At 32.2% G+C, this 25,750-nt stretch overlaps 3 protein-coding genes across 3 annotated transcripts; all 3 read left to right on the top strand.

The window, feature by feature from the left end:
* Positions 1-7,532: 7,532 nt before the first annotated feature.
* On the top strand, positions 7,533-11,463 carry LOC108461402 (uncharacterized). The gene is made up of 8 exons (XM_017761246.2): positions 7,533-7,760; positions 8,541-8,622; positions 8,911-9,106; positions 9,474-9,628; positions 9,872-10,015; positions 10,142-10,245; positions 10,394-10,562; positions 11,198-11,463. The coding sequence occupies exons 2-8, from the start codon at positions 8,551-8,553 to the stop codon at positions 11,273-11,275; spliced, it is 918 nt and encodes a 305-aa protein (XP_017616735.1). The 5' UTR covers positions 7,533-7,760; positions 8,541-8,550; the 3' UTR covers positions 11,276-11,463.
* Positions 11,464-14,492: 3,029 nt separating this feature from the next.
* Positions 14,493-17,784, top strand: LOC108461101 (uncharacterized). Its single transcript, XM_017760797.2, has 3 exons — positions 14,493-14,635; positions 15,211-15,560; positions 15,648-17,784. Exons 2-3 carry the CDS (start codon positions 15,214-15,216, stop codon positions 17,575-17,577), a joined length of 2,277 nt encoding a protein of 758 aa, XP_017616286.1. The 5' UTR covers positions 14,493-14,635; positions 15,211-15,213; the 3' UTR covers positions 17,578-17,784.
* Positions 17,785-18,758: 974 nt separating this feature from the next.
* LOC108463108 (uncharacterized) lies at positions 18,759-19,951 on the top strand. The gene has a single exon (XM_017763056.2). It carries the CDS (start codon positions 18,924-18,926, stop codon positions 19,629-19,631), a length of 708 nt encoding a protein of 235 aa, XP_017618545.1. The 5' UTR covers positions 18,759-18,923; the 3' UTR covers positions 19,632-19,951.
* Positions 19,952-25,750: the final 5,799 nt, after the last annotated feature.

Below are 25,750 nucleotides of genomic sequence, written 5' to 3'. Positions count from 1 at the left end.
ATGAATTGATCAAAATTTCCAAATTATACACGTTCCATAGTCATTAGCCCACAATCCACAGAAAGATCAAACCCATATTCATAACCTCTCACCCATTATTAAACAAATCTACTCCTTGAATTGAAAGGTAACATTTCTTAAAACTGAAAATGAAATGATTAAATATTAATCATATGGTTAGGTAGTTCTGCACTTTTCCTAGCCTGTTTCTTCTTCTTTTGGCCCAGTGATCACAGCTGTATGCATGTATATATACATAGGAATAAGGTTTGCAGATGTACTAAAGTAAAATAATTAAAGGCTTTGCTTCTTCTGACTGGAATTAAAGGATTACTTGAGTGAAAAAGAAGCAGCTGCAATTAGAAATCTACACTACCATGGGTGCCTAACTTAGGTGCAAAATGGCTCTTCAACAATAATTTAATAATACAGATGCAAATTTGAAAGGCAAGCAAGGCATTATCTAGCATAAGACCAGTCAGAAATCAAGATGTTGACTGGATTCTGATTCTAAAGTTTTGGAAGCCTACCAAAGTGGGGGGCTTGACCTTTCAACAAATGAATCTCCCCCTTCTTTTACAGTGAGCAATGAAAGTAATTAACTAGGGAACTTTTCTCACTTTATCTCCAATTGCATGCTTGGTTTTTTATGGTCTTTGAATCTTCAATATTATCCATCTATCTTAGGTTACTAGGCATGTAGCCCATTTCAAAGCATGAATTGTCTTTTTAACTCAGATGCTTACTAGCCAAAACCTATAAGCAATTATCATTCAAATGTTGAAGAATCAATTTGCTTTGGAATATTTTTTGAGTTTGTATTATATCTGATTCTTCTCTTATAAGCTGAGCAGTGAAAAAAAATGAATGGATGTTTTGCTAAAGACTGGATGGAGGAGGTTTAGTGGCATGATGCATTTAACAGTTTAACTGAGAAAAAAAGCCTTACAGATTTTAGAAAAACTAAAAATATCATGGAGGCTGTTTGTTCCCTTTATTAAAAATGAGTAAATTAGTCCTCTACAATAAATCAAAAAGTAACCTAGTCATTTCAGTTAAAATTTTCATTCATTTCTACTGATTAAAACTTGTATAGCTGACAGAATAACCAGACAAATAGCTCTGGTTTTTCGCTATTCAAGAATTCTTGTTTAAGAAGTTCATACCATCCATACATAGTGTTTTGATCTAAGATTTCAATTCTTCCATGTTTCAGAAGTAGCATATTATTTCATGGAGTTAAGGTCCAAAATATGGAAGAAACAGGTGTTTCCACATCTCTACCACCTAGTCGATTCCGTTCCACTTAATCTCTATTTCATGACCACATATCTTTCCAGCTAAGTAATGGGAATTACACAGTGTGTCACATGTACCTCATATCAACATACAATGACTAGTTTTTAACCATAGAAATGGATAAAATTTTTAATAGAATGATCAGTTTACTCTTTGATCTAACTTATAAAGATTAATTTGTTCATTTTTAAGTAAAAGAGATAAAATGCAATCAAATCCTTAGTTATATTACTCTCATACATAATATACATTATATAAGGCAGAATACCTAAACACTCACATTATATATCGTAGCTTTGCGTTAGATATTAACCCAAATTTTATTTGGCAATATTAAGTTCGGATTCAATTATAGATTGCTCGATGATAATTAAGTTTATTTAAAATGTAAATATTCTGAAGTTTTAGTGACATAAGATTTTTTGTTGATCAAGTAGTAGTTCTATCGGTAGAGATGAATCCTCACTGAATTGTATTGTGAACAGAGTTTGTAACATTATCTATGTATTAGCGGAGTGATTTTTTTATCTTTTCTGGACCGTCTCGTCTTGTTATTTTTCTGCTTACGAATTCTTAATCCTCTAATCATATTTGCTCTCAACATTAGGATGATCTTCACATAGACAAGTAAGAAGCCCCAATTTTGAGCACAGTTGATTAATTAAACACACATATATATATGTAAAGGGGAGCCTGTGGACATATGTGTATGTATGTCTATATGTAGTTAAGTACAGTAATGATGGTTTACATGAACTTGGTTAAATGATTCCTTAGCCGGCAAACAAGATTTTAATTCTCCACTATAGATGGATTAGCATGGTCTGGTCTAGCTGAAATGAAAGAATCTGAACTGTGTACACTACAGTGTGAGTATTCAATAAGACTGAAAGTTATGTAAAACACAAAGTATTATATTGGAAAATAAAAAGAGGGGCTCATAGCTCATTGCCCCCATTCTAATGCTGCCAAAATATGAGATTCTGATGTGACTAAACAATGCAGCTTAAAAGAGAAAACTAAACCTGAGATTATATCTGCCTGGACAAACACTATTCTGCAATATATTATGCTTCAAAAGAAAGCTTTCTCAGATTACCATTAATTAATTAAGATTTTCTTCTGATTATTAGCCATTCGAATAACACAGTCCAGCTGGTTTAATGCATCTAGATAGATGAAAATGGACGAATTGCTAATTAATTAATGAAAAAAAGTGTAAGATAAGAAATCAAAAGAAAGGGAAAGAAAAAGTAATGCCTGGAGGAGCTGAGAACCATTGTAGAGTACTAGAATGTAGAGTGGGGTACAATTGAATGAGAATCGAAGGGTTCAAATAGATGTGTTGCGAGTTGTCCAAGCAGACAGCATAGAACTGAACCATCAATTATGTTTAAAAGGTTCCCCCATGGGATCCAAAGGAAAAGCACACCACTTGTATTACTTTTAATGGTCACCATTCCATGTATACAGCTGTACCAGGAGGCAACAGACAAACAAAAGCATATGTATGCATGCATGCATGCATGTATATATGTATGTATGTATGTATGTTCTATGCATGGACATTAATGATCCCTTTTTCTTTTTACCTAGTTTGTGCTTTCTAAGACTAGGCATAGGAAGAGCATTACAAGGGAAAGAGAAAAGGAAAAAGAACCCTTTAAAAGAAATACAACAGTGGGCATTTACATTTACATTTGCATTTTGCATCTGTAATATATGGATATATGGATATATATTTTAAGCTATTGGGAAGTAATAATTAAGTACAGAAGGTGAGATATTTTCATTAAATAATCATATATTACCTGGCATGGAAACACGTGATTAAACGTATTGAACCAACAGATGATTAATATATATACATATGCTTTTGTAAAGCATATTTGTATGTTTCTAAGCAATTTCTAATTAGAAAATATAAACAAAGTGTTCTCATTTATAGCAAGATTCCTTTCTGGAAGACATAAGGGGGGTCCAGTCATCCTATTGACAAAATGCAAAAAAACAAAGAGATTCTACTTATTTATATTTATGCATTTGCTACAAGGAAAAAGGCTCAAGCCTGGATGCCATATCACATACCTTTTAGGACGATTTCAGGAGGTTTTAGAGCCAACCCTCGCCGTTGGTTTCTTTCAAGTGCTTGACAGTACTACACCATTTTTATTATTGTACGGCTTTAACTTCACTTTTCAACAATATTAATCCGAACTTGTGATTTGCTAAGTTGGCTAATTGTTACATATTTACTATCAGTTTCCAGTCGGGAATATATACGTATGTGTATATATATATTTGTCCATAGAAAAGATTGTATTTCTAGTACTACACAAAGGAATTAAAACCTAAAAGGACGTGACTGTGATGCCTGAGTGATAAGAAATGAAATGATATTGATAGATGTGCATGTATTATGCACATCATGTAGTACAATATTTGATGTGTTGGGAGCAAGCCACAGCCCCTATTCGTGGAGATTTGTCAGATTCCATTAACATGCATGCAGGATGCTGTACTCTACTCTCTTGAAACCAAAGCTAGCTTTAATCAATTAAAACCTGAGGAAATTAAACCATCTTGGATTTCATAGCTCAAGCCACCTATTAATTATTACAAATTGATATGAAAGAGGGTAATCTGATCTTTGAAAGAAAATTGCAAAGTAATTTCCAGGTTATTTAAGGAACTCCACATTCATTACTGTTTCATCATTTAGGAAGCTCCAATGAAACTGATATCACATGCTTTAAACATTTTTGGCTTTCTGTTGATGTAAATGGTGCTTGCTGGATGCTGGATTGGCATATTGTTCGTGTTGTAGTGTGTAAAAAGAAGTAAACAAAACAATCATTTACAGAAACTTGAAAGAACAGAAGCAGTTTTTGTTTGCTATAAGAATTCAGATGATGTTTTATTAATCATTCACAAACTATTAACAACTGATAATAATTGAGGAATAATTTAACAACAAAGAAAGAAAGAAAGAAAGATGATTTGAAAAAAGAAAACTATAGGCTAGAAGGAGAAGTGTGTTGTTGATATGAAGAGCAGAGCAGGAGCAGGAGCAGGAGCAGGTGCAGGGCGGGGCGGGCCTTTGTTTTTCTTTTCAGCCAGCTTGTTGATGATGGATGGCTTCAGAAACACGAGTTGCATGGAAATTAGCAATGAAAGCTGAGGCTCTCTTGTCGATACCGGGCTCAGCAACCACCCTGTGAGTATTGTCTTCATCACTGGGATAAATCTTCCTGGCGGCGCCCCAAGCATCATCCCCATAGGAGTAGTAATCATGGTCTCTACGGCCCTTCTTGCCTTTAAACAAGCTAGTGAAGAAAGAGAAGGACTTCTTGTGCTTGTTCCCACCCATAGCTAAACTATATATGTTTTTTGTGTTTTTTTCGAGTCGCAGAATTTAGCAGGGCGGGTGGATATGGGTGAGTTTTGCAGTGCTGTGAAGTGTGGTTTCGAGGTGGCCCTTTTTATAGCAAGTGACCTGTAATAGAAAAGAATAATTGAGGGGTAAGATGAAGGACACGTGTAGGGATCAGATGAAATATGAAGGGGGTGTGGTGGTGTTGGACTTCATACATCCAACCCATGTGTTGTGGTCCGTTGGCTTGGTTTGGTTGTTTGACTAAGGGAAAAAAAGAAAAAGGAAAGGAATGGTTGGGAGATAAGAACCTGAAGTCTTGGGTCTTTGCCTGTAAATTGTTCCATACCATATACCACTCCATTGCTGAGAATTAAAATGATTGCCAACTTGGCAATACTGTAACACTATATACCTGTATTAGTATTCATCTTGCCTTCCCTTCCATACCATTGGTTTTTGTTTTGTTGCTGGTATATAGTATCAATGATATAATTGGTACCCCAACAGCATCTTGCTACACTTATTGATGGCCAAGGATGAGGAAGAAACTGTTTGCTTTTGTTTTCCAAATGCACATATCATCATTATTTTTATCATGTATTCATCCAAATCAAATAAAATAAATTATTAAAAATTATAAAATATTGTTCAATAAATTTGTTTTTTTTTACGAATCAATCGATTTTTTCTCTTTTTTAAATTAGTATCTTAATCCGATCAATCTGATCGACTGATTTAATCCGATTCTAAAAACACTAGTTTTATTCCGTTATGATCTAAATGTTTTTTGTTTAGTTCAGTTTGATGTTTAAAAGATAAAAACTTGTGATTATTTAAATTAATTTGAATTGAAATTTATTTTTATTTAATTTATATTTTTTGTTATTTTGATAAGTTAAATATAAATATTTTAAATATTTAAATATAGTAACTAATATAGTAAAAATAACTTTTGAAATATTGGTGAATGAATTTTAAGAAGACGTAGATTTGAATGCCTTAAATTGATTTAAATGACCAACAAACTGAATTAATTTAAAGCGGTAGAATTCAATTTGGTTTTTGGTTTGAATCATAATACCATAGGATAATCACAAATCTTTTTCATAATTGATCTGAAATCAATTTGATATCATCTCTATTGGTGGGCATAAGTTCAAATTTTAATTAAAAGCATGGAGATATTTTGAGTTAAGTTAATTCGAATGGTATCAATTTAAGGTTTAAAATATCATATTATTAAATTATTAGTAATTTTATTTTTAATTATTTAATTTTAAAAGTTACAAAATGATTATTAAATTATTCAAAAGTTTTCATTTAAATCATTGAATTATTCAAGAGTTGTTCATGGGTCGGGCAATTCGTCTAAGCCCGAAGGGTTGCTCAAAATTTGGGAAGGTTTGAGTAAAAATATTAAGCCCGCAAAATGAGCTTGGCCAAAAATATTAGGCCCATTTAAAATATGGGCTGAGCTTGAATTTAAGGCCCGATCTTAGCCTAACCCATTTTTAAGTTTATAATACTTTATATTATGTTATTTTTATATATTATGTAATTTAGAACACATTAAAAAAATAAACCTATACTAAATATATAATACTACTCTAATGTAAACATTAAAATAATGTTAAGATGATTATATAAAAATTTTCAATAAATAAAAAATATATGAATTTATTAAATATTAAAATAATATAATATAAATATTTTGAAAAAATTAAAAAAATAATATGGGCAGGCCTAAATGGGTTTAGATTAGTCTTTTACAAATATGGGCGAGTTTGGGCCAAATTTGAAGCCTATATTTTAGGTCGGGTCAGGTTTGGGCAAGCATGAAATATGTTAAAATCATGCTTAGGTCCGGCCCGAGCTTGACCTAGCCCATGAGCACCTCTATATCTAAGTGACTAAATGAAAACTTTTGAATAGTTCAATAACTATTTTATAATTTTTTGAAGTTGGTGACAAAAAAATAAATTTTATAATAGTTTAGTAACTTTGGGTGTAATTTATCCTAAATTTTTTATAGTTTTAGCTTGGAACATTTTTGGGTTAGAGTTTGATGCTACGGTTGTTTGAATTAGATAAGTTATGATTTGTATTGGATAGGTTTGGATTAGAGTTGTTTATGAGTTGGGCCCAACCAAAATTTTAAGCTCATTTGTTAGGCTCAGGTTTGGTCCGACCTAAAAAATGGACTTAAAATTTTGTCCAAACTCGACTCATATATAAAAAATACTAAAATTTGGGCCCAGCCTACCAATATTAAATTTTTATATAATATAATATCTCAAAAATATTAAAAACATTAAAATAAATGTTTCCCAGCAAATTAAAATAAATTAAAAAATATTTATACTTAAATAACATGTGCAACTTAACAAACAAATGTCTCTAAAACAAGAATAAAATTAACAATAAAATTAAGAGTTATATAATAACATCAAAATAGTAGTAAAATAGTGAAAAATAACAAAAAAAATGATAAAAAAAGAGATCAAGAAAACAATAAAAGAAAAACAATAATTTTTATGCATATTCGGGCTGGGCTCAGGCCAAAAAAGCCTTACTCGAGGCTCGACTAGTTTTCTACAACGGTATTATTTTTTTGTCAAAACTCATTTTTTAAGCTTATATTTTTACCAAAATCCTCTCATTTTTCGGTTCAGACTAGGCAGGCCTAGTTTGGATCATTGAATTTTTTATGATTAACTCAAGTCAAATAAGGTTTGAGTTGATCTGATTGAATTTTTCGGATTCGGGTTAGAATTGACGGATGTAGTCATTTGGGGTCAATGTTTGGGCTTACTTTCATAATTATATGTTTGGGCCTCAACGGCGATTTCTGGAAATCATTATCCAGCAGAGAAGATCAGAGCCTAAAGACATACGCTAACGCTGTTTAAACTCATTTTTTCAATCAATTAAGAAATCAAATCGAGTACTTTTCATACATTCATCAATACCCTACCAAGTTAAAGAAGGTCAAGCTGAAGCCGCAGAGCTGAAAAATAAGGAGGTCTCATCTCACCGGCACCAGTTGCTGCGTTTCACATCCATTTCTCTCTCTTTATCTGCTCCGGTATTGCTTTTTCTTTTCTTTTCTAGCTATTATTTTTTGTGTAATATATAATCCCTAGTTTCTTTTATTTGAATTCCATGCCAGATTAATGCTTTCTTCGCTTTGATATCTCTTTCCTTTGCCTATTCACTAAGCTACTTTTGGTTCTTGCCATATATACATGTATTGGTAGTGGCCGGGGAGGCTGTGGGATCTGGTTCTGTCTTCTTTATCATGGTGTTTTTTTTTTTTTTTTGGTGCTGATGGTTCTTAAAGTTTTCTCTCTCTTTTTCTTAACGATGATTCTTGCTTAGAGATTGTTCTTTCAGCTTGGAGATCGAATCTAATTATAAAAAAACCCTTATTCCACAATGGGTCTTCGACCTGCTCAGTTAATTGCCTCCAAATGCTTATTGGCACCTTCAAACTTGTGTTTCTGCTCTCTTTGATGGACACTATGAATATAAGTTTCTGATTGTTTACTTGGACTGCATATGGGATCAACTTTAATTCCTAATTATGTCGCAATTGCTTCTCTTTTTTTAAAAAAATTTTCACCTATTCTTCTCCAACTACGTTGATGATATTGCAATATTATGACTATTTCTATTACATATTATTATGCCTCAAATCACTCAATTGCAGCTTAGTTTTTAATTAACATAAGTTTTCTTAATCGCTAAACAAGATGTTAGCTCGAACGTTGAACACCTTTGTTTTCTATCGTGATTCCCACCTGTATTTCATCCACTAATGACATCTTTGATTAACTTACTAGCTTTTTGTTCTCTCATGGTGTAGGTGGTATAAAATGGACTACCGAAGATACAACAGTTCTCAGGAGGCAAACCTTGGAACTAAACAGCAAATTTCAGAAGAGCAAGTAGGCAATCTCATTTCTATAATTTCACATCCATTTAGATTCATTTATACTCGGGTTGAATCTCTTCAATCACTGTTCTACTTTTGTTGTTTTAAGAGGAGGTTATAATCGAAAAAAATCAACTGACTTATCTAACTCCTTTCTTTTAAAAATCTACTCTTGAGTATTCTTACTATGGTTCTGTACTTGTAAAGATACAATAACATTTCTGATATATATGCCCACTTTGTCATCAATGTTTATGATTGTTGATGTATTGAGCTTTATCATCTGCACTTTCTGGAATAGGCATACCAAGATTCTCTTGTTGAGGAGTTGGCTGAAGATTTCCGCTTGCCAATCAATCACAAGCCAACGGAGAATGTTGATCTGGATAATGTTCAGCAAGCAACGTTAGATACAAAGTTGAATTCTTCAAATGTTGGGTTTAGGCTTCTTCAAAAAATGGGTTGGAAAGGAAAGGGTCTTGGGAAGGATGAACAGGGTATGTTAGTGTTAAATTCCTATCATTGAACTGCATTTTCCTTCTCCATTATGGGTCTTTTTTTATTTGGCATCTAACTAGTTGGAAAATATTATGGGATAAATAATATGAAGCTGCAATTTAACATGAACTTAGTAATTTTGCCCATGATTACTATGCAAATAATTTCCTAATGCAGCTTAGATTTTATTTAAGTTCTGGGCTTGACATTCTCCAATAGTTTTTATTAGGTTATGACATAATTTTATTAACTTGTTTCTTTGCTGTTGTGTTTTTTTCATTCTTGATTACTCAGAATCCTGACTGGCCATCCATTCCATTGCTCAAGCTATTTGTTTATCGTTAACAATTATTTTCTGGTTACCAGGAATAATTGAGCCTATAAGATCTGGGATTAGAGATCCGAAGTTAGGGATTGGAAAACAAGAAGAAGATGATTTCTTCACTGCTGAAGAAAATATCCAGCGTAGGAAACTAGATATTGAGGTTGAGGAGACTGAGGAACATGCCAAGAAACGAGAGGTATGATTTTCAACTTGTAGATAATCACTATAAGTTTCAGCGCTAGATAATAATGAGGTTGATGCTTTACATTTTGTGAAAACCTCCATTAGCAGAAGGCAGCATATAGCATATATGTGTGTCTTTTGATCGGAATGGTATATCATAGGGGAACATCAACCTCGGAAGCTCTTGTCAATTTCATGCAGTTTTTATTACCTGGTGGCTTCTACTGCCTGCTTCGTGCACATTATGAAAATCCAGGTGTTAGCAGAACGTGAGCAGAAAATTCAAACGGAGGTGAAAGAAATACGCAAGGTGTTCTATTGTGAGCTTTGCAACAAGCAATACAAATTGGCTATGGAATTTGAGGTCCATCTGAGTTCATATGATCACAACCACAGAAAGGTAAATGGCCCAGTTCTCTCTTTCCCTCCCTAAACACACACATGGACTGCTCCTTTCCCTACTTTTGATGTTTAGGTAGTTTTCAATGTTGTCTAACCTGTAACATCATTTGTTATTTGCTTGCAGCGCTTTAAAGAAATGAGAGAAATGCATGGTAGTTCCAGTCGTGATGATCGACAAAAGCGAGAGCAGCAACGTCAGGAAAGAGAGATGGCTAAGTTTGCTCAAATGTATCTAATTAATTGAGCTTTTATATCTCCATGGTTTTTGAAATAATTTTCTGCCTCACTTTATTATTTGAGCTGCATGTTATAGTGATGCTAATCAGTTATTAACCATTTTATGTCTTCTCGTTTTGTTTTCTTTAATGTGGTATAGGGCTGGTGCTCGTAAACAGCAGCAGCAGGAGTCCCGGGAGGAATCTGGGCCTGCAACTACTCCTGCTCCTGCTCCTGCTCCTGCTTCTGCCATTGCTACTGCACTTGCTGATCAGGAGCAGCGAAAGACGTTGAAGTTTGGTTTTTCTTCTAAAAGCAGCAGCTCTAAGGTATGTGATTACTGAGTAACACTTTATGCGTGCTTGACAGGTACTGAGATTAGCAATAAACTGCATTTTTGTTTATTATGCATCCATAAGTATGCATGTTAGAACTTATATCATCTAGGGTGCTAGGTTTTATTGTTGAATACTGAAGAAAATTCTGACATATAAAAATTCAGAATATCCATGTGATGTAGGAAAATAATCTGGCTGTCTGAAATTAAATTTTATGGCCTACTCTCTAATGACTCTGCATTCCGTTCTCAAAAACCTTTTTGTGTCTGATCATGTAACGTAAGAGTTTTTTACTTCTATCAATTGTCTCTGTCCCATTAATGACTTCATTGTTCGCAGTGAGAGTGAACTTGTGTGAGTGAATTTCTTGGTCACAGTGATGTTACAGTGCATGTACTATGACATAGAATGGTAGATGAGTGGCTTCAGGTTGAGGAGAAAATTATGTGGGATCTACATTTGATGTGTTTCATACGGTTGCAACCATAATTACTTAAGTGATAGCGATGTAACGAAACAACGGACTGGAAATTCAAATCCTTAATCTGTTGCTAGTTTAAAGTTTTAGTCGAGTTGACTTTGAACATGCCTGTGACAATCTTCAACTTTGTCCACTCATTTTGCAGAATGCATCTGGTAGTGCAGTGAAGAAACCAAAAGTAGCTGTTGCATCAGTTTTTGGGAATGACAGTGATGATGAATAGATATAGTTAGCTATTTATCTTCTTAGGCATGTTTGTGTTATGTAATGGTTTGCATAATCCCTAAGATTGTTGTGACAATGATGGCCTTATTTCAACATTTTATGTATTTCATGTTGTCTATTTAACATTTTATGTGAAGTATGTTCGATTTGTGAAACAAAAGATAAACTATTAGTTACTAGATACAAGTAGAGTGAGCTACATTAGCAGTCCTCCATCAATGTTTTTTTTTTTCACCTCACTAAGAAAAGTTATAAAATATCACTTAATTATTCAATTTTGTTATTTCAGTCACTCAACTATCTTAAATTTTTGGCTATTTTTACATTTGCCCATTGATGACTGAAACAGATAAAATTGAAAAGATAAAATTGACTGAAACAAATAAAATTGAATAGTTGAGTGATTATTATGTAATTTTTTCATAGTTAGGTAATAAAAATATATTAATATTTTGGTGATCATTTCACTGACAAAAAGAAGAAAATTATAGTTACTACAACTACTAACCTGCCAATAATATCACGTAAATTTAACCCTTCTATTTTTCATTTTGGTATTTTTTTTATACTAATTTGGTACTTCGTTATATTTTTTTGATAGATGTTGAAAAAATCTTATAGCTAATTATAAAGCACCACGGGTATTTTTATATAAAAAATAAATATTTTTATTAAAGGTATATACATATTATAAAATATATATAATTTTTAAAATAAAATTTACAAAAATTGATAATTGAAAAATAGTTGAAATTAATAGTATTATTAAAAAAATATAAAATAGTTTTTAGAAAATTTTAAAATATATAATTTTTTGATTTTACAAAATTTTTAATTTTGACTTAACAATTGATTTGTGTTGATCAATGTTGACCGGCATTGATTGAGGGTAGGCTGGCTACCTAGCATTATTTGAATGCGCTATGTGTTTTTATTTTATTTTTTAATATAATATATATTATATTGATTTAAAATGTAAGAAATTATTTATTTTAATGTTATATTGATTTAAAATGTAAAAAAAATCATATATAATAGATAAAAGTTTATAATTATATATTTTAAATTTTTAAAAATATTTTTCTAATTGTTTTCATTTTTGTAATAATGTTATCAATTTTAACTAATTTCTTTTCAAATATGGTTATTTAAAAATTATTTTTATAATTTATATATTTTTCTATATCGTATATATGTTTATAATTTTTTATATATTTATTTCTATTTTTAATGTGTATATGGATCTAATAAAAGAAAATATTTGTTTTTATATAAAAATACCATGTGGCGCTTTGTGATTGGATATAAGTTTTCTTTTATCATATTTAAAAAAATGAACTCAAAAATTTAGTGGATGCATTTTTAGGTATCAAATTGAAAAGTGATTGATATTTTAGATACCAAATTGAGACAAAAAAATTTAGTATCAAAGTGGGAAAATAGTATACTTTTTAAGGGCTAAATCGTGTACAATTAACTCTCTCTATAGCTCAATTTATCTATCTAGATTTTATATTTGAGACTCTCTCATTTGTTTGTTTACTTGGTGTTTTACGCTAATAAAATTCTAAATTAGATGTTATTTTACGATTCTAACAGCTAATTTTAAACAATTTTCTTATGGATTGAAGCTAAATATTATGTATTATTATATATACTTACCTAACAGTTGTCCTCATTTAATTAATAGTTCCTTTTATTTTTGCTTGAAACAATAATATTTTAATTCAAATGAAATTTACAACAACTAATAATGAATTAAAAAAAATTACAAGACAACTTATGATACTAAGGATTTTACTATTATTATTATCGTGACTTATTTATTTATTTATTAAAATGATTACAATCAACGGTTAAAAGGACATATATATATATTTTTTTATTTTTAAAATTTAATAATAAATTATTTTAGTTAATTAAGAGTACAATGTTGTATATAAATTTAATAGAACCTAATCTGAAACATTCAATTTTGTTTATTTATTATAATTACAGGAGATGAAAATTGAGAATAAGACAAATTTTATATCTTTTTATTCGAGTTTTAGGTAATCTCCTTCTTATTTCAATTTAAAAATCTAGATTTTATTTTGTGAAAATTATATATAGGATTTTATTTCTCGACTAAAAGTAAATTTTATTGAAAAGTAAGATACTTTCACTATAACCTGTGGAGATACATCATCAACCTACTATCGGATGTCTAAAATGTAAAGAGTATACTATATTTGAGAAATCTTGATATTTTAAAATTTTATTTAACTTATTTTTATATTTGAGGTTTATTTTTATATTTAAAATGGTTAAATAATTTTTTATTTTTAATAACTCGAGTATATATGCTAAAAATAAATTCAAGTGTTATTCTAACAAACTACGCGGCCTTAAGCGATTTATTGGATTCAAATCCGTCTAAGTTAGCCTTAGTCTTGAAAAAATTAAATTTCTTATAAAAATTCTCTAAGGCAACGAAAGAAGCAAACTTAAAACAAAATAAGCTACAAATGAATATAAAAGTTACGAAAAAATAACGCACACCAAGTATTTGACTAAATGCTCTCCAAAAATATTCTATTATTTTGAAAGTTTACAAGTGAATGATTACAAATGAGGGGAATACTTTTATTTATAATTGAGCTTCCTCAAAACTAATGGTATAGACCGAATTATATCAACAGTTGAGTCCTAAATGATTTAAACTCTATACATATTTATTCATTAGAATTTACAATAATTATCCAGATAACTCTAGTTCTACTAGGGTGTCTCACTACGTCATCAATACTTCATGAAAATTGACTTCTCCATATGTTTCACAAATCAGGCCAATTCAAGTGAGTCAAATGAGCTTCTTTTAATCAGTTGACCTTCATGGGATTTTGAATGTACAATGGCCACGAACTTTGATCCGTGGTCCGTGATGCAAACAAGTAGATAATTTAAAATATATTATTTAAAATTAAATTAAATTGGCCATTGAGCGATTTTTTTGAATTTTAAAAATACCAAGAAATCCAATTTAACAATATTCTTTTGATTCATTTATCAATTAGAATTTAATTATTGAATAAAAAGAGTAGAAAATTAAAGTCTAGCAACTAAATGTAATGAGACTAAATTTTAAATATATAAAAAGTACAGGGGCTGAAAACAAAATTAGACCTACGTAATGAAAGTAGGAATACGTAATTTACGTTCTTACCCTCTCTACCTCCGGTGAAATTTTTTTTTGTCTATCCGTACCGTTCGAGAGAAACAAAATGGTTTCTCAAATTTGATTATTACATTTACCAGACCCCCCCAGAAAAACCCTAGTTATTGGGGATTTGGGGAATCCTATTCCTCACTATTCAAGGTAATCGCTCTCTAACTTTTTTTTTTCCTCAATAACTACGTATACTAGGGTTTATTCGTTCCTTTTATGCATAAAAATACATTTCTGCTCCTTAAAACGAACAAAAAATATACAAGATTGCAGGGTTTTTTTAGCCTCAATGCTAAATTACCACTTTAGATTTTTAACCTCCGTTTTGTTTTTTCTTTGCAATACTATTACTGTTTATTCACGACTTCACACTCCGCTTGTTTATGGAGAAAATTCAGCCTGAAATTTCAAAATTGGGGGGAAAGCACCCATTTCTGATTTCTCTTCCCATGTTTTAGACTTGGGAATTTTCAATTATACCCTTTACAAATCCATATATAGGGATACTCGAAGTGCTAGGAATGGAATACAAGTGAACAAGTTAGCCAAATATATCACCAGAATATCTACTGCATTTGAGCACTGAATTCAACGTGATTGATTATCCTTTCTCCTATTATTTCTTATTTTATAACTATATCATTTGAACTTTTTGTTTTGTTTTGCTTTACTTGATTGGTTTTACGGACTGTCCTGGGCATTTTTTTTTCTGAAATGATTGGCAGGTCATGGCTACAAAGAAGATAATAGCAATTTGTCAATCTGGAGGTGAATTTGAGACTGAAAATGATGGCTCATTGTCGTATAGAGGTGGAGATGCTCATGCAATAGACATTGATGATCAGATGAAGTTCAGTGACTTCAAGATGGAAGTAGCAGAAATGTTTAATTGTAGCTTTGGTGCTATGTCTATCAAATACTTCCTCCCTGGTAATAGAAAGACTCTCATTACTGTCTCCAATGACAAGGATTTAGAACGGATGATAAAATTTCATGGGGATTCTATAACTGCTGATGTGTATATCGTAATGGAAGAAAATGGAGCTGATGATGTTTCTAACATGTCAGATAGTAGGTAGTTCTCTTCATTTCTAACTTCTAAGCTAAAGCTTAGATGTAATTCTTGATTTACTAACTTAATTCTGAGAATGTGTTTTTACAGGTCAAGTAGAACAACTTTGTCTGAAGCAGTGCCTCCACTTGAGTTACCTCTAGATGTTGTGGATGATACCACTCAACCCAATATTCCTGTTGGTGCCCCTCTTGATATTGATGGCACCAACCATATTGATGCACACTTTAATTTGCCACCTGAGGTTTTGTCTGTTCGTCCTCTTTCTGTTGTTCCCTATGAGAAGCATGCTAAAGCTGCTGAGCAGTGGCAGGATACAATTACAGGGGTGGGGCAAAGATTCAGTACTGTTCATGAATTTCGTGAGACATTGCGTAAATATGCCATTGCACATCAGTTTGCATTTAAGTATAAAAAGAATGATAGCCATCGTGTGACTGTTAAGTGCAAAGCTGAAGGTTGCCCTTGGAGAATTCATGCATCAAGGTTGTCGGCCACTCAGCTTAGTATATGTATCAAGACGATGAATCCAACACATACTTGCGGAGGGTCCGCTGTGACAGTTGGGCATCAAAGCTGGGTAGCCAGTATTATCAAGGAGAAGTTGAAAATTTTTCCAGATTACAAACCCAAGGACATTGTAAATGACATTAAACAAGAATATGGAATACAACTGAACTACTGCCAGGCTTGGCGTGGGAAAGAAATTGCCAAGGAGCAGCTTCAGGGTTCATATAAGGATGCATATAGTCAGTTGCCATTTTTGTGTGACAAGATAATGGAGACCAATCCTGGCAGTCTTGCTACATTCACCACTAAGGAAGACTCGAGTTTCCAACGCCTCTTCATCGCATTCCATGCCTCTTTGAGCGGTTTCGTACAAGGTTGCAGGCCTCTCCTTTTCCTTGATAGCATACCATTGAAGTCCAAATATCAAGGCATATTGTTGACAGCAACTGCTGCAGATGGAAATGACTCTGTATTTCCTGTTGCTTTTGCTTTTGTAGATGCAGAAACCAATGATAATTGGCATTGGTTTTTATCACAACTAAAATCAGCTCTGTCAACATCTTGTCCTCTAACATTTGTTGCAGACAGACAGAAGGGTTTGCGGGAGTCAATCTCTGAAATTTTCAAGGATTCCTATCATGGTTATTGTCTGCACTATTTAACTGAGCAACTCATTAGAGACTTGAAAGGGCAGTTTTCTCGTGATGTTAAAGGTATCATGATTGAAGACCTTTATCGTGCAGCTTTTGCACCTAGACCTGAAGAGTTTCATAAGATTACTGAGGGCATCAAAAGTCTTTCACTGGAAGCTTACAATTGGATCATGCAAAGTGAGCCCCAGAATTGGGCAAATTCACTTTTCCAGGGTGCCAGATATAACCATATGAAATCAAACTTTGGTGAACTCTTTTACAGCTGGGCATCAGATGCAGATGAATTACCTATAACACAGATGGTTGATGTCATACGGGGAGAGATTATGGAGTTAATTTATTTCCGTAGGACCGATTCTGATCAGTGGTTAACAAGGCTGACTCCATCCATGGAGGAAAAGCTGGAAAAGGAGAGCTTGAAAGTCAGTGCCCTTCAAGTGCAACTGACTACTGGTAGCGAATTTGAGGTTCAAGGTGAGTCCACTGAAGTGGTTGACATGGATGGTTGGGATTGTAGTTGTAAAGGTTGGCAACTTACTGGTTTACCATGCTGCCATGCTATTGCTGTTATCAATTGCATTGGACGAAGCCCTTATGATTATTGCTCAAGATACTTTTCAACTGAGAGCTACAGATTAACCTATGCAGAATCTGTCAAGCCTATTCCAGATACGGACTGGGCTATGCAGAATGATTATTCGGAAGCCGTAATGACTGTAACTCCACCAACACGTCGTCCACCAGGTCGGCCTACCACAAAGAAAGTTGGATTACAGGAGGCAATGAAGCGCCAACTCCAGTGCAGTAAGTGCAAGGGTCTTGGACACAACAAGGCCACTTGCAAAGAGCTCTTGTAAATTGTTGTAAACTGTACGTATTGAGTATTCGTGTTCTGTTCTTTAAAGCTTGCATCAGTGATACTGAATACATCAATATAGTGGCATTGCTTCATTCGATTCCATATTTGATCTAAGACTGGTTTCTGTGGAGAGAGCCTATTTTTAATAGACGGCTTGTGTATTTAGCATTTTTATGTGCAATTTTACATGCAGCTTTAAGAAGAATGTTCGACTGTTTGTATAACACATGCTTATTATATCTGTGCTGCACTAGAACCTACAAGTTTTTGTAGGGTTTACATGAGCCAGTTGGCGGATATTCTGCAGTTTTCACCTATCTGTGTCCCCTCGTATTGCTCTGTAGCATATGTGATGGAATATTTTTGATTTGTTAGCAGAATTCTGTGGATGGCAATAGCCGTCGATTTTATTCCTTTCTTGAAAGTGTGTTGATATCGCCATTCGACCAATTATTCCTCTTATATGTTGGTGTTTTATAGGGATCACATTAAGGATCAAGTGCATCACATACTGTACATGCAAGCAACGGCGTTTATATTAGTGATGAGGGCAATGGCTGCTATGGTCATTGAACATGTCAGTGATCAGTAGGGAAACTAATGGTTGGTTAAACTAGCTATTTATACCTCTGTTGATTGGAAGGTAATAAATGATACCATAAAGTTGATCATCTTTTGTCGGTGCATATTGAGGAAGAGATTGATTGGTTTAAGTTTGTGAACCACGGATGTGCTAAGCTAAAAGAAACTCTGATGGTGGAAAGATGGTATTTGGATGAGATACAGTGGAAATGCTCTTCATTTGGTGCACCTGGTTCTTGTAATGTAGGGGATGTTGAGATGGAGGGAAGTCAAAAGAAGCTGTAAACTTGCTTGCTTTGTGTAATGAGTAAGCAATATATAGAGAGCTGACATTAGAGGCTGCAGTACTAAAGGTATTTAAATCAATAAGAAGACACAACCTTAGTTTTGCTACAGAATCAGAAAAATGTGTATGACAAATGATAAAAGGTTGGTTGAGTTTGAACGGTAAAAGACTAAAACGATTATTTAGAGATTTGATTTCGAATTTAATTAAGGTCATAGGGCAGGGTTTTTTTAAAAAAAAAAAAAAACCTGAAAATATTATTAAATATTGTCTATAAATTATAATAATTATATTAAACCTAAACCATGCCAATGACAGCATGGTTGAACTTAAAGTTGGTATATATTTGTAAGTAATAATAAATGAGTCTTAAAACACAATAAACCCTAAATATAGTTTTAACAAAGAAAAAAGACTAAACATTGTAAGACTCAAACCAGAGGAGGGCAGGGCAGAGAAGGGGGTCCTCGATCACCATGGCTACTGGTTTGAGTACTAGGAATGGCAATATTGGCATGACCCTCCCCACCGCCGCCGCCAGCAAACTCAACAATCCATTACTATCCAAAGAATGCAGCAACTGCAGTGGCCATTCTCCCTTCTTTATCCACCAAGTTCGCCACTTAGGCATCCTCCGCCGCCTTTGCACTGCCTGTGTCCTCCGCCTCCACCCTTCCTCGTTCTGCCCTGCTTGCTTTACCTTCTACGGCGGCTCCCCACCCCATCCTTCCAAACGTGTCAACTGCTCCAATTGCTGCTCCCTAACCCATTCTCACTGCGCAGGCGACACCGTTCTCACCTCTTACCTCTGCCCACCTTGTAAGGACTCTTCTTTCTCTTTCTTTCCTCTCAAGGACAACAAGATCGACAAGAAGCTCGCTCACGCTTTGCTCTGCGCTGCCAAGATTGCCTCCTTTTCCATGGGGAAGGCCGTTACCGTAGCATGGGCCGAGGCTGACAGGAAGGTAAGGGAGGCGGCGCTTGCAAGAAAACGGGCAAGGGAATCCCTCGAACATCTACTCGTTGTTGCTCGTAAGGAAAAGGCCAGAAAAGAAAATGAGGCCAAAGTTGAGGACTTGGGCGTGGACAATGGTGATGAAGATGGTGACGGTGATGGGGATGGGGATATTGATGTTGATCTCGTACGACATATAGAAGATAGTCTTGTTAAAGCCGACGATTGAGTTCTTTTTGTGTGTTTTGATGGAGGTGTCAAAGCTTGGAAACCAAGGCTGTACATTGTTTTTCATTTATTCTTCATCATTATCTTACATGCTTGCATTGCATCGTTTGCAGCAAGAAATTTTGATTGGTTTTCTACCTGTGTTAATCCCACAATTGGTGGTTTACAGATTGGGTTGGGTCACAAAAACTGTTAACACTATGACTCTCTCAGAGTTGATCTTTGCTTTTTTTTCCTTTGCGTTTCTTCAATATACTACAAAATTGTGTTAGAAATGAGGACATGAAGCAAAACAGAACAGACTTTGATTTGAGTTCTAAAGAGTATCAGTTTCCTTAACATGTGGTTGTTTTGTTCATGTAATATATGTTACATTTTCTGGGCTTATCTGAAGTTTGTTAAATGATTCCATGAAACATATGGGCTGTAATAGATTGATCCCCCTCTCTTGGGAGGTATTTTTATAGGCTTCTTTTGAGCTTCTTCATCCTCTAGGTGTTATTATGAAGTCATGGTGGGTCTCTTACACGAGTACTTAGGAACAATCGAAGGCGAGCTCATATGTTTGTGTGTTTTGGGTAAGGTGTTTCTTGCTTTTGATTAAGGTGGTTGACTTGACCAAACACTTCAAACGTGATATTTAATCAAAAGATGAAAATGGAATGACCAGTGGCAGTTGAGGCATATGTCCACCACCAGCAAGTTGATTCATAACAGGGTTCACTTGGTTCTGTTTCAAAGCGATGTAGCGTAGTAAGTAAAAGTGGCAGGCCAAGTGCTTCAAGGTTCCAGCACAACTGAGCAATGCTCAGATGTTAACAGACAGGACAATATTGGTATAAGTATTGAATAGGTATTTACACTGTAGCCAAAAATGCATTTTTGCTAGGTAATTTTAAAGTTGGCACAAATAAATGTGAGAGGTTAAATCAAAGGGTCGATTTGATTTTAAAATTTACAATTGAATTTATAATTACTTTATTTATATATCTAATCTAATCTAATACTTCCAGTTATGATATTCATTTTAAAAAATTATAATTAATATTATTACCATAGTAATTTTATCTTTTTATATTTCTATATCATCTTTAAATAAAATAATTATAAATTTAAGGATTCAACATGTGTTTAATAGTATTAAAAATATAAATTCATCATCAACCCCTATATTCATTGTTAAATAAATTTTAAACATAAAATAATTCCTTTCACGTACATTATTGGTGTGACAAAATCTATAATTATTAAAATTTTAAAGCCAAATTCACGGCCAAATATATTTTGGGTAAACTACAAAGATAGTCACTTTTGTTTGCCTTAGATTACATTTTAGTCACTTATGTTTGAAATGTTATGTTTTAGTCACTTAACGTTATCATTTTGTTACGAAGTGGCCACTCTACCGTTAAATTCCGCTATCTCCCTAACGGCAGTCTTACATGGTAGTCCAAATAAGTTTCAAATACCAATTTAGATGTTCAGTTGTTGAAATGAAATAGGCTTTTAATTAAATAGATTTAATTTGGACGGCCACATAGGACATCTAAGTTGGCATTTAAAACCCATTTTACTGCCACGTAGGACTGCCGTTAGGGAGGTAACGGAATTTAACAGTAGAGTGACCACTTTATAACAATACAATAACATAAGCAACTAAAATGTAAAGTTTTAAACATAAGTGTCTAAAATGTAATTCAAGACAAACAAAAGTGACCAATTTTATAGTTTACCCATATATTATCAAATCCAAACTTAAAATAAACTCAATCCATGTCCAAATTAAAAAAAAAAAAAAACCCTCAAACCTAAATAAAAGAAATTTTAATTTAAGAAAACCCATTTTCTTTGCTTGAACAGGTTCGATTTGCATGCCTATATGTGTTTATTTAAGCTTAAAAACTTAATCTAAAATTTTAATTAAGTTGTATATGTTATGGATATCTTATTAAGTGAATATTCATCAAGATTAAGATAAGTTTTGATGTACTTTAAATTCTAATAGTCATTAGAATCGATTTCTACTTCATTTATACTTCTTATGCCTATAAATAGAGATTTTGAAGAAGCATTGTAATCATCCCATTGATCAATAAAATATATTCACTATTGCTTCACATATTTTCTTTGTTCTTTACTCTCTCTATCTCTCTTTATTTTATCACACGTTATCAGCACAATATTACTCAAAGTGATAGTTCCTTTTATTGATGATCAAATTTATTCTCTATGATTTCTAAGATCTTAGATGGCAAGATGCAAAGTTTTTGTAGGAAGTTTCTTTTATTTAATGTTTCATATTTGATTATTTTAGCTAATTAATGATCAATTATAATTATTTTGATTAACTTATTTTATTTTTATGTTATTAAGGATGGTGAAGGATTTGATATCGCTATCTATATGAAATTGTGAAATAAGATCCATTCTCCAAGTTTGCTATTGATAAATTTTGATTGGATTCAAAGTCTACTATTGGAGTTTAAATTTGCTTACTTGTTGATAAAATCATCAAGACTTCGTTGCACAAGAAAAATACATCAACTTAATTAGATTTCTATCTTTACACTTTTTCTCAATGATAGCATCCTTAGATATTAAATTAATTTGATATATGGTTTAAATATTTGAGATGATTTGATTTTAAGTTTTAGTTCCATGGGTTGCTTATGGTTTCAAACATCTTATTTGTTTATGAAAATGAATATTGATTAATTTTTTATGCTGCTATAGTAGGTTTTATAATTAAATAATGTATTTGGTTAAAATATATTAGTATGTAAATTTATGTTGATAAACCTATGAAATTTATGATTGTTCAAATTTGATTTAGTTCAAATATAAATTATGTTTCTTTAATGTCTCTTATTATTTTGGTTATACAATTGAGATTTTTCAATACTCATACATGCATAGTTCTAAAGACATTTTGAGGAATGTCTAAATTGATCTTTAGGCTGGTCTTAATATTGAATTTCAAGTTTAATTGTTGTCATTTTTAATTCTTGAATTATTTTGGTTGAAAACATTTTCATAAACTTAAAATTGAGAATTACTATATTAGTTTGATCGTTTGCATTTCTATGAATCTCGTTTGTATTAACCAATTGTTAGTTGATAAGAAGCATTAAAATAAATCGTGTGGTTTGATTTTATAAATACCTTATATTTTCTTATTATAAAACCCTAGGAAACTTATTACTTTCGTAAAGTTTTTAAAGGTAGTTTATATATTTTTATTTATTAAGTATTTAGAGAAATTATATGAGCAATTATAAATGAAAAAGTTTTAGTGAACATGAGATGTATGATTTTGAAGTAAATTTCATACATGTCTACAATGGTTTATGAAATTTTTGTTGGCACTAGCATTATATCAGGTTTGATATTTTAAATGTCAGTTTTATCCGTACATTTGATTTGCAATAAACTCCATGCTTGACTTGGTTATTTCTTTCTAGTTAATTGGATGAAAAACTCTGGTGAAAATTGCTTTTAAAGTATTTTAGATTGATCTAATGCCTTCTTAAGGCTAAACAAAATATGAATTTTTTGTTCCACTGATTCTACTCTATTCCTCGAAGTGAATGTAGCAATATGTAACAATTATAAAATGGAACCTCTTGTCATTATTGAAAAATAGATGAAAAGAAGATGAATGATTTGAAATGTTGTTAATTGTTTATTCTTAGAACAAAATGACCAATGATTCATACTAATTAATGATTCCTTTAAGTGAATGTTATCTATATATGATATATAGACATTTTATTAAAGAACCAAATCTTTAATAATGTAAGGAATATGATATATGCTTACATTAATGTCCGATTTTTTTTTCACACTCCTTGAAGTGAATGTTTGTAATAAATACAACAAATTGTACAATCAATTTTGATTATTAATATTAATTTGACTATTTGAAGATTTTGACATATTCCCAAGTGAATATTGCAAATAATTGTTTGCAAATTATATTTCTTTTATTGAGTTAATAACATTATGAACTTCACATTGGTGTAGACATTTCTAGAAGTAAATGTCACAATATTGCTTATATGTGAATACAAAATAAAAGAATGACGATAAAATTATCACTTGTCAAAATTTATATTGACATTATTAGTACAATTGAAAAACATGTTAAAGTAAACCGGAAGTTACTGATACAAATACATTTACTATTTGGCGTGACTAGTTAGACTATCCTAGATTATATATGATGCAAAATTAATTGAGAATTCATATAGACATTTTAATAAAGAACCAAAAGATTCTTTAATTTAAAGAATTCTCTTGTGTTGCTTGTTCTCAATGATAATTGATTATTACAAACTCACTGGCTAAAATTGAGATTTAATGTCTTGCATTTTTTAAATGAATATGGACCCATTCATCCACCATGTTGATGATTTTGATATTATATGATTTTGGTAGATGCATCTAAAAAATAATGACATGCGTTATTAACTCGCAACTTGTCATTTGCGAGATTACTTGTTTAAATGATTAATTTCAGATTATGCAATTAAAACAATTCATCTTGCTAATGTTGGTGAGCTTATATCCCAAGCTTTCAATAATTATTGTATGTCAATCGGGATAAAAGTTTAACGTCTTCTAGTTCATGTTCACACATAAAACGATTTAGTTCAATCGTTTATCAAATGCCTCCAACTAATAGCTAAACCATTACTTATGAGAACAAAACTTCCTATTTCAGCATGAGATTGTATTGATTTACATGTTGTACGCATCAAGTCAATAAATTATAAATTCTCCCCATAACAATTTTGGTCAATAGCCAAATATTTCCCATCTTACAATTTTTGGATGGACGGTAAATGTTCCAGTTGCTCCACCACAACGCACAAAAATAGGTCATCATAAGAGATTGAGAATTTATATTTATATGAGCCTCCTTATATAATTAAATATTTTTGAGCTATTAATTCGAGATTTAGTTATGACATGAGTTGTTAGTTTTCCCAATATTAAAGGGAGAGAATAAAAAGTTGGATTAATAAAGTACTTGAAAATGAATTATCAGTGTCTAAGATTATCAAACAAAGCAATGTGAACCAAAAGTTCAACGGATAATTCATTTTACAAATCAACTGCCAGATTCATTAAATATCACATACCACCTGAAAATGCTCCAATACTAATTGATGTCCTAATAGGGTAAATTGTTAGTGCAAAAGAAAGTAATCCATACTTGAAGCGTGGAAGACTAGTTGGTTCCAAAGATAAAAATCCTTATAAAAGAAAAGGAGCAAACATTCAAGATGGTTATATAATGGAAATGGGGGTTCCTGAAGAGACTCATGACATAACTGATTATAAAACTTAAGAAGAGATTCAGGTACCTAAAAGTGAAAATGAAAATGATGAAAATAAAGAGATCTCGATAAGTTATATCAATATGAGAAAATAATGGAACCGAAAAAAATGTAGTTGTCGACAACAATTTCGCTTATAATGTTGCCATTGAAATAACAAAAGAAAATAAGGATCCTGAGCCTAAATCTATTGAGGAATGTAAAAATAGAAAAGAATGGCCAAAATGGTAAGATGCAATTCGAGCAAAATTGAATTCACTTTCTAAACGTGAGGTTTTTGGACATGTAGTCCAAACACTTAAAGATGTAAAGTCGGTAGAATATAAATGGTATTTGTGCGAAAACAAAATAAAATTGATGAAGTCTTAAGATATAAAGCTCGACTTGTAGCACAAGAATTTTCGCAAAGGCCCGGCATTGATTACAAAGAGACATATTCTTCTGTGGTGGGTGTAATCACATTTAGATGCCTTATTAGTCTAGCAGTACCTGAAAAACTTGACATGCGTCTAATGGATGTTGTTACATAATATTTGTATGGTACACTTGATAGTGAAATTTATATGAAAATCTCTGATTTAAAATTTAAGAAGGATATATAATTTCTCAGGAAATTTGCTTGATCAGACTAAAGAAAAGTTTATATGGATTAAAACAATCTAGATGTATGTGGTACAATCATCTTAGTGAATCTTTGTTGAAAGAATGTTATAAAAATGATCTAATTTGTCCATGTGTTTGTATAAAAAGGTCTGGATTTAATTTTGTGATAATTATT

This window comes from Gossypium arboreum, chromosome 13, assembly GCF_025698485.1.
Source record: "Gossypium arboreum isolate Shixiya-1 chromosome 13, ASM2569848v2, whole genome shotgun sequence".
Lineage (NCBI taxonomy): Eukaryota > Viridiplantae > Streptophyta > Magnoliopsida > Malvales > Malvaceae > Gossypium > Gossypium arboreum.
This window is presented reverse-complemented; position numbering and strand designations above follow the sequence as displayed.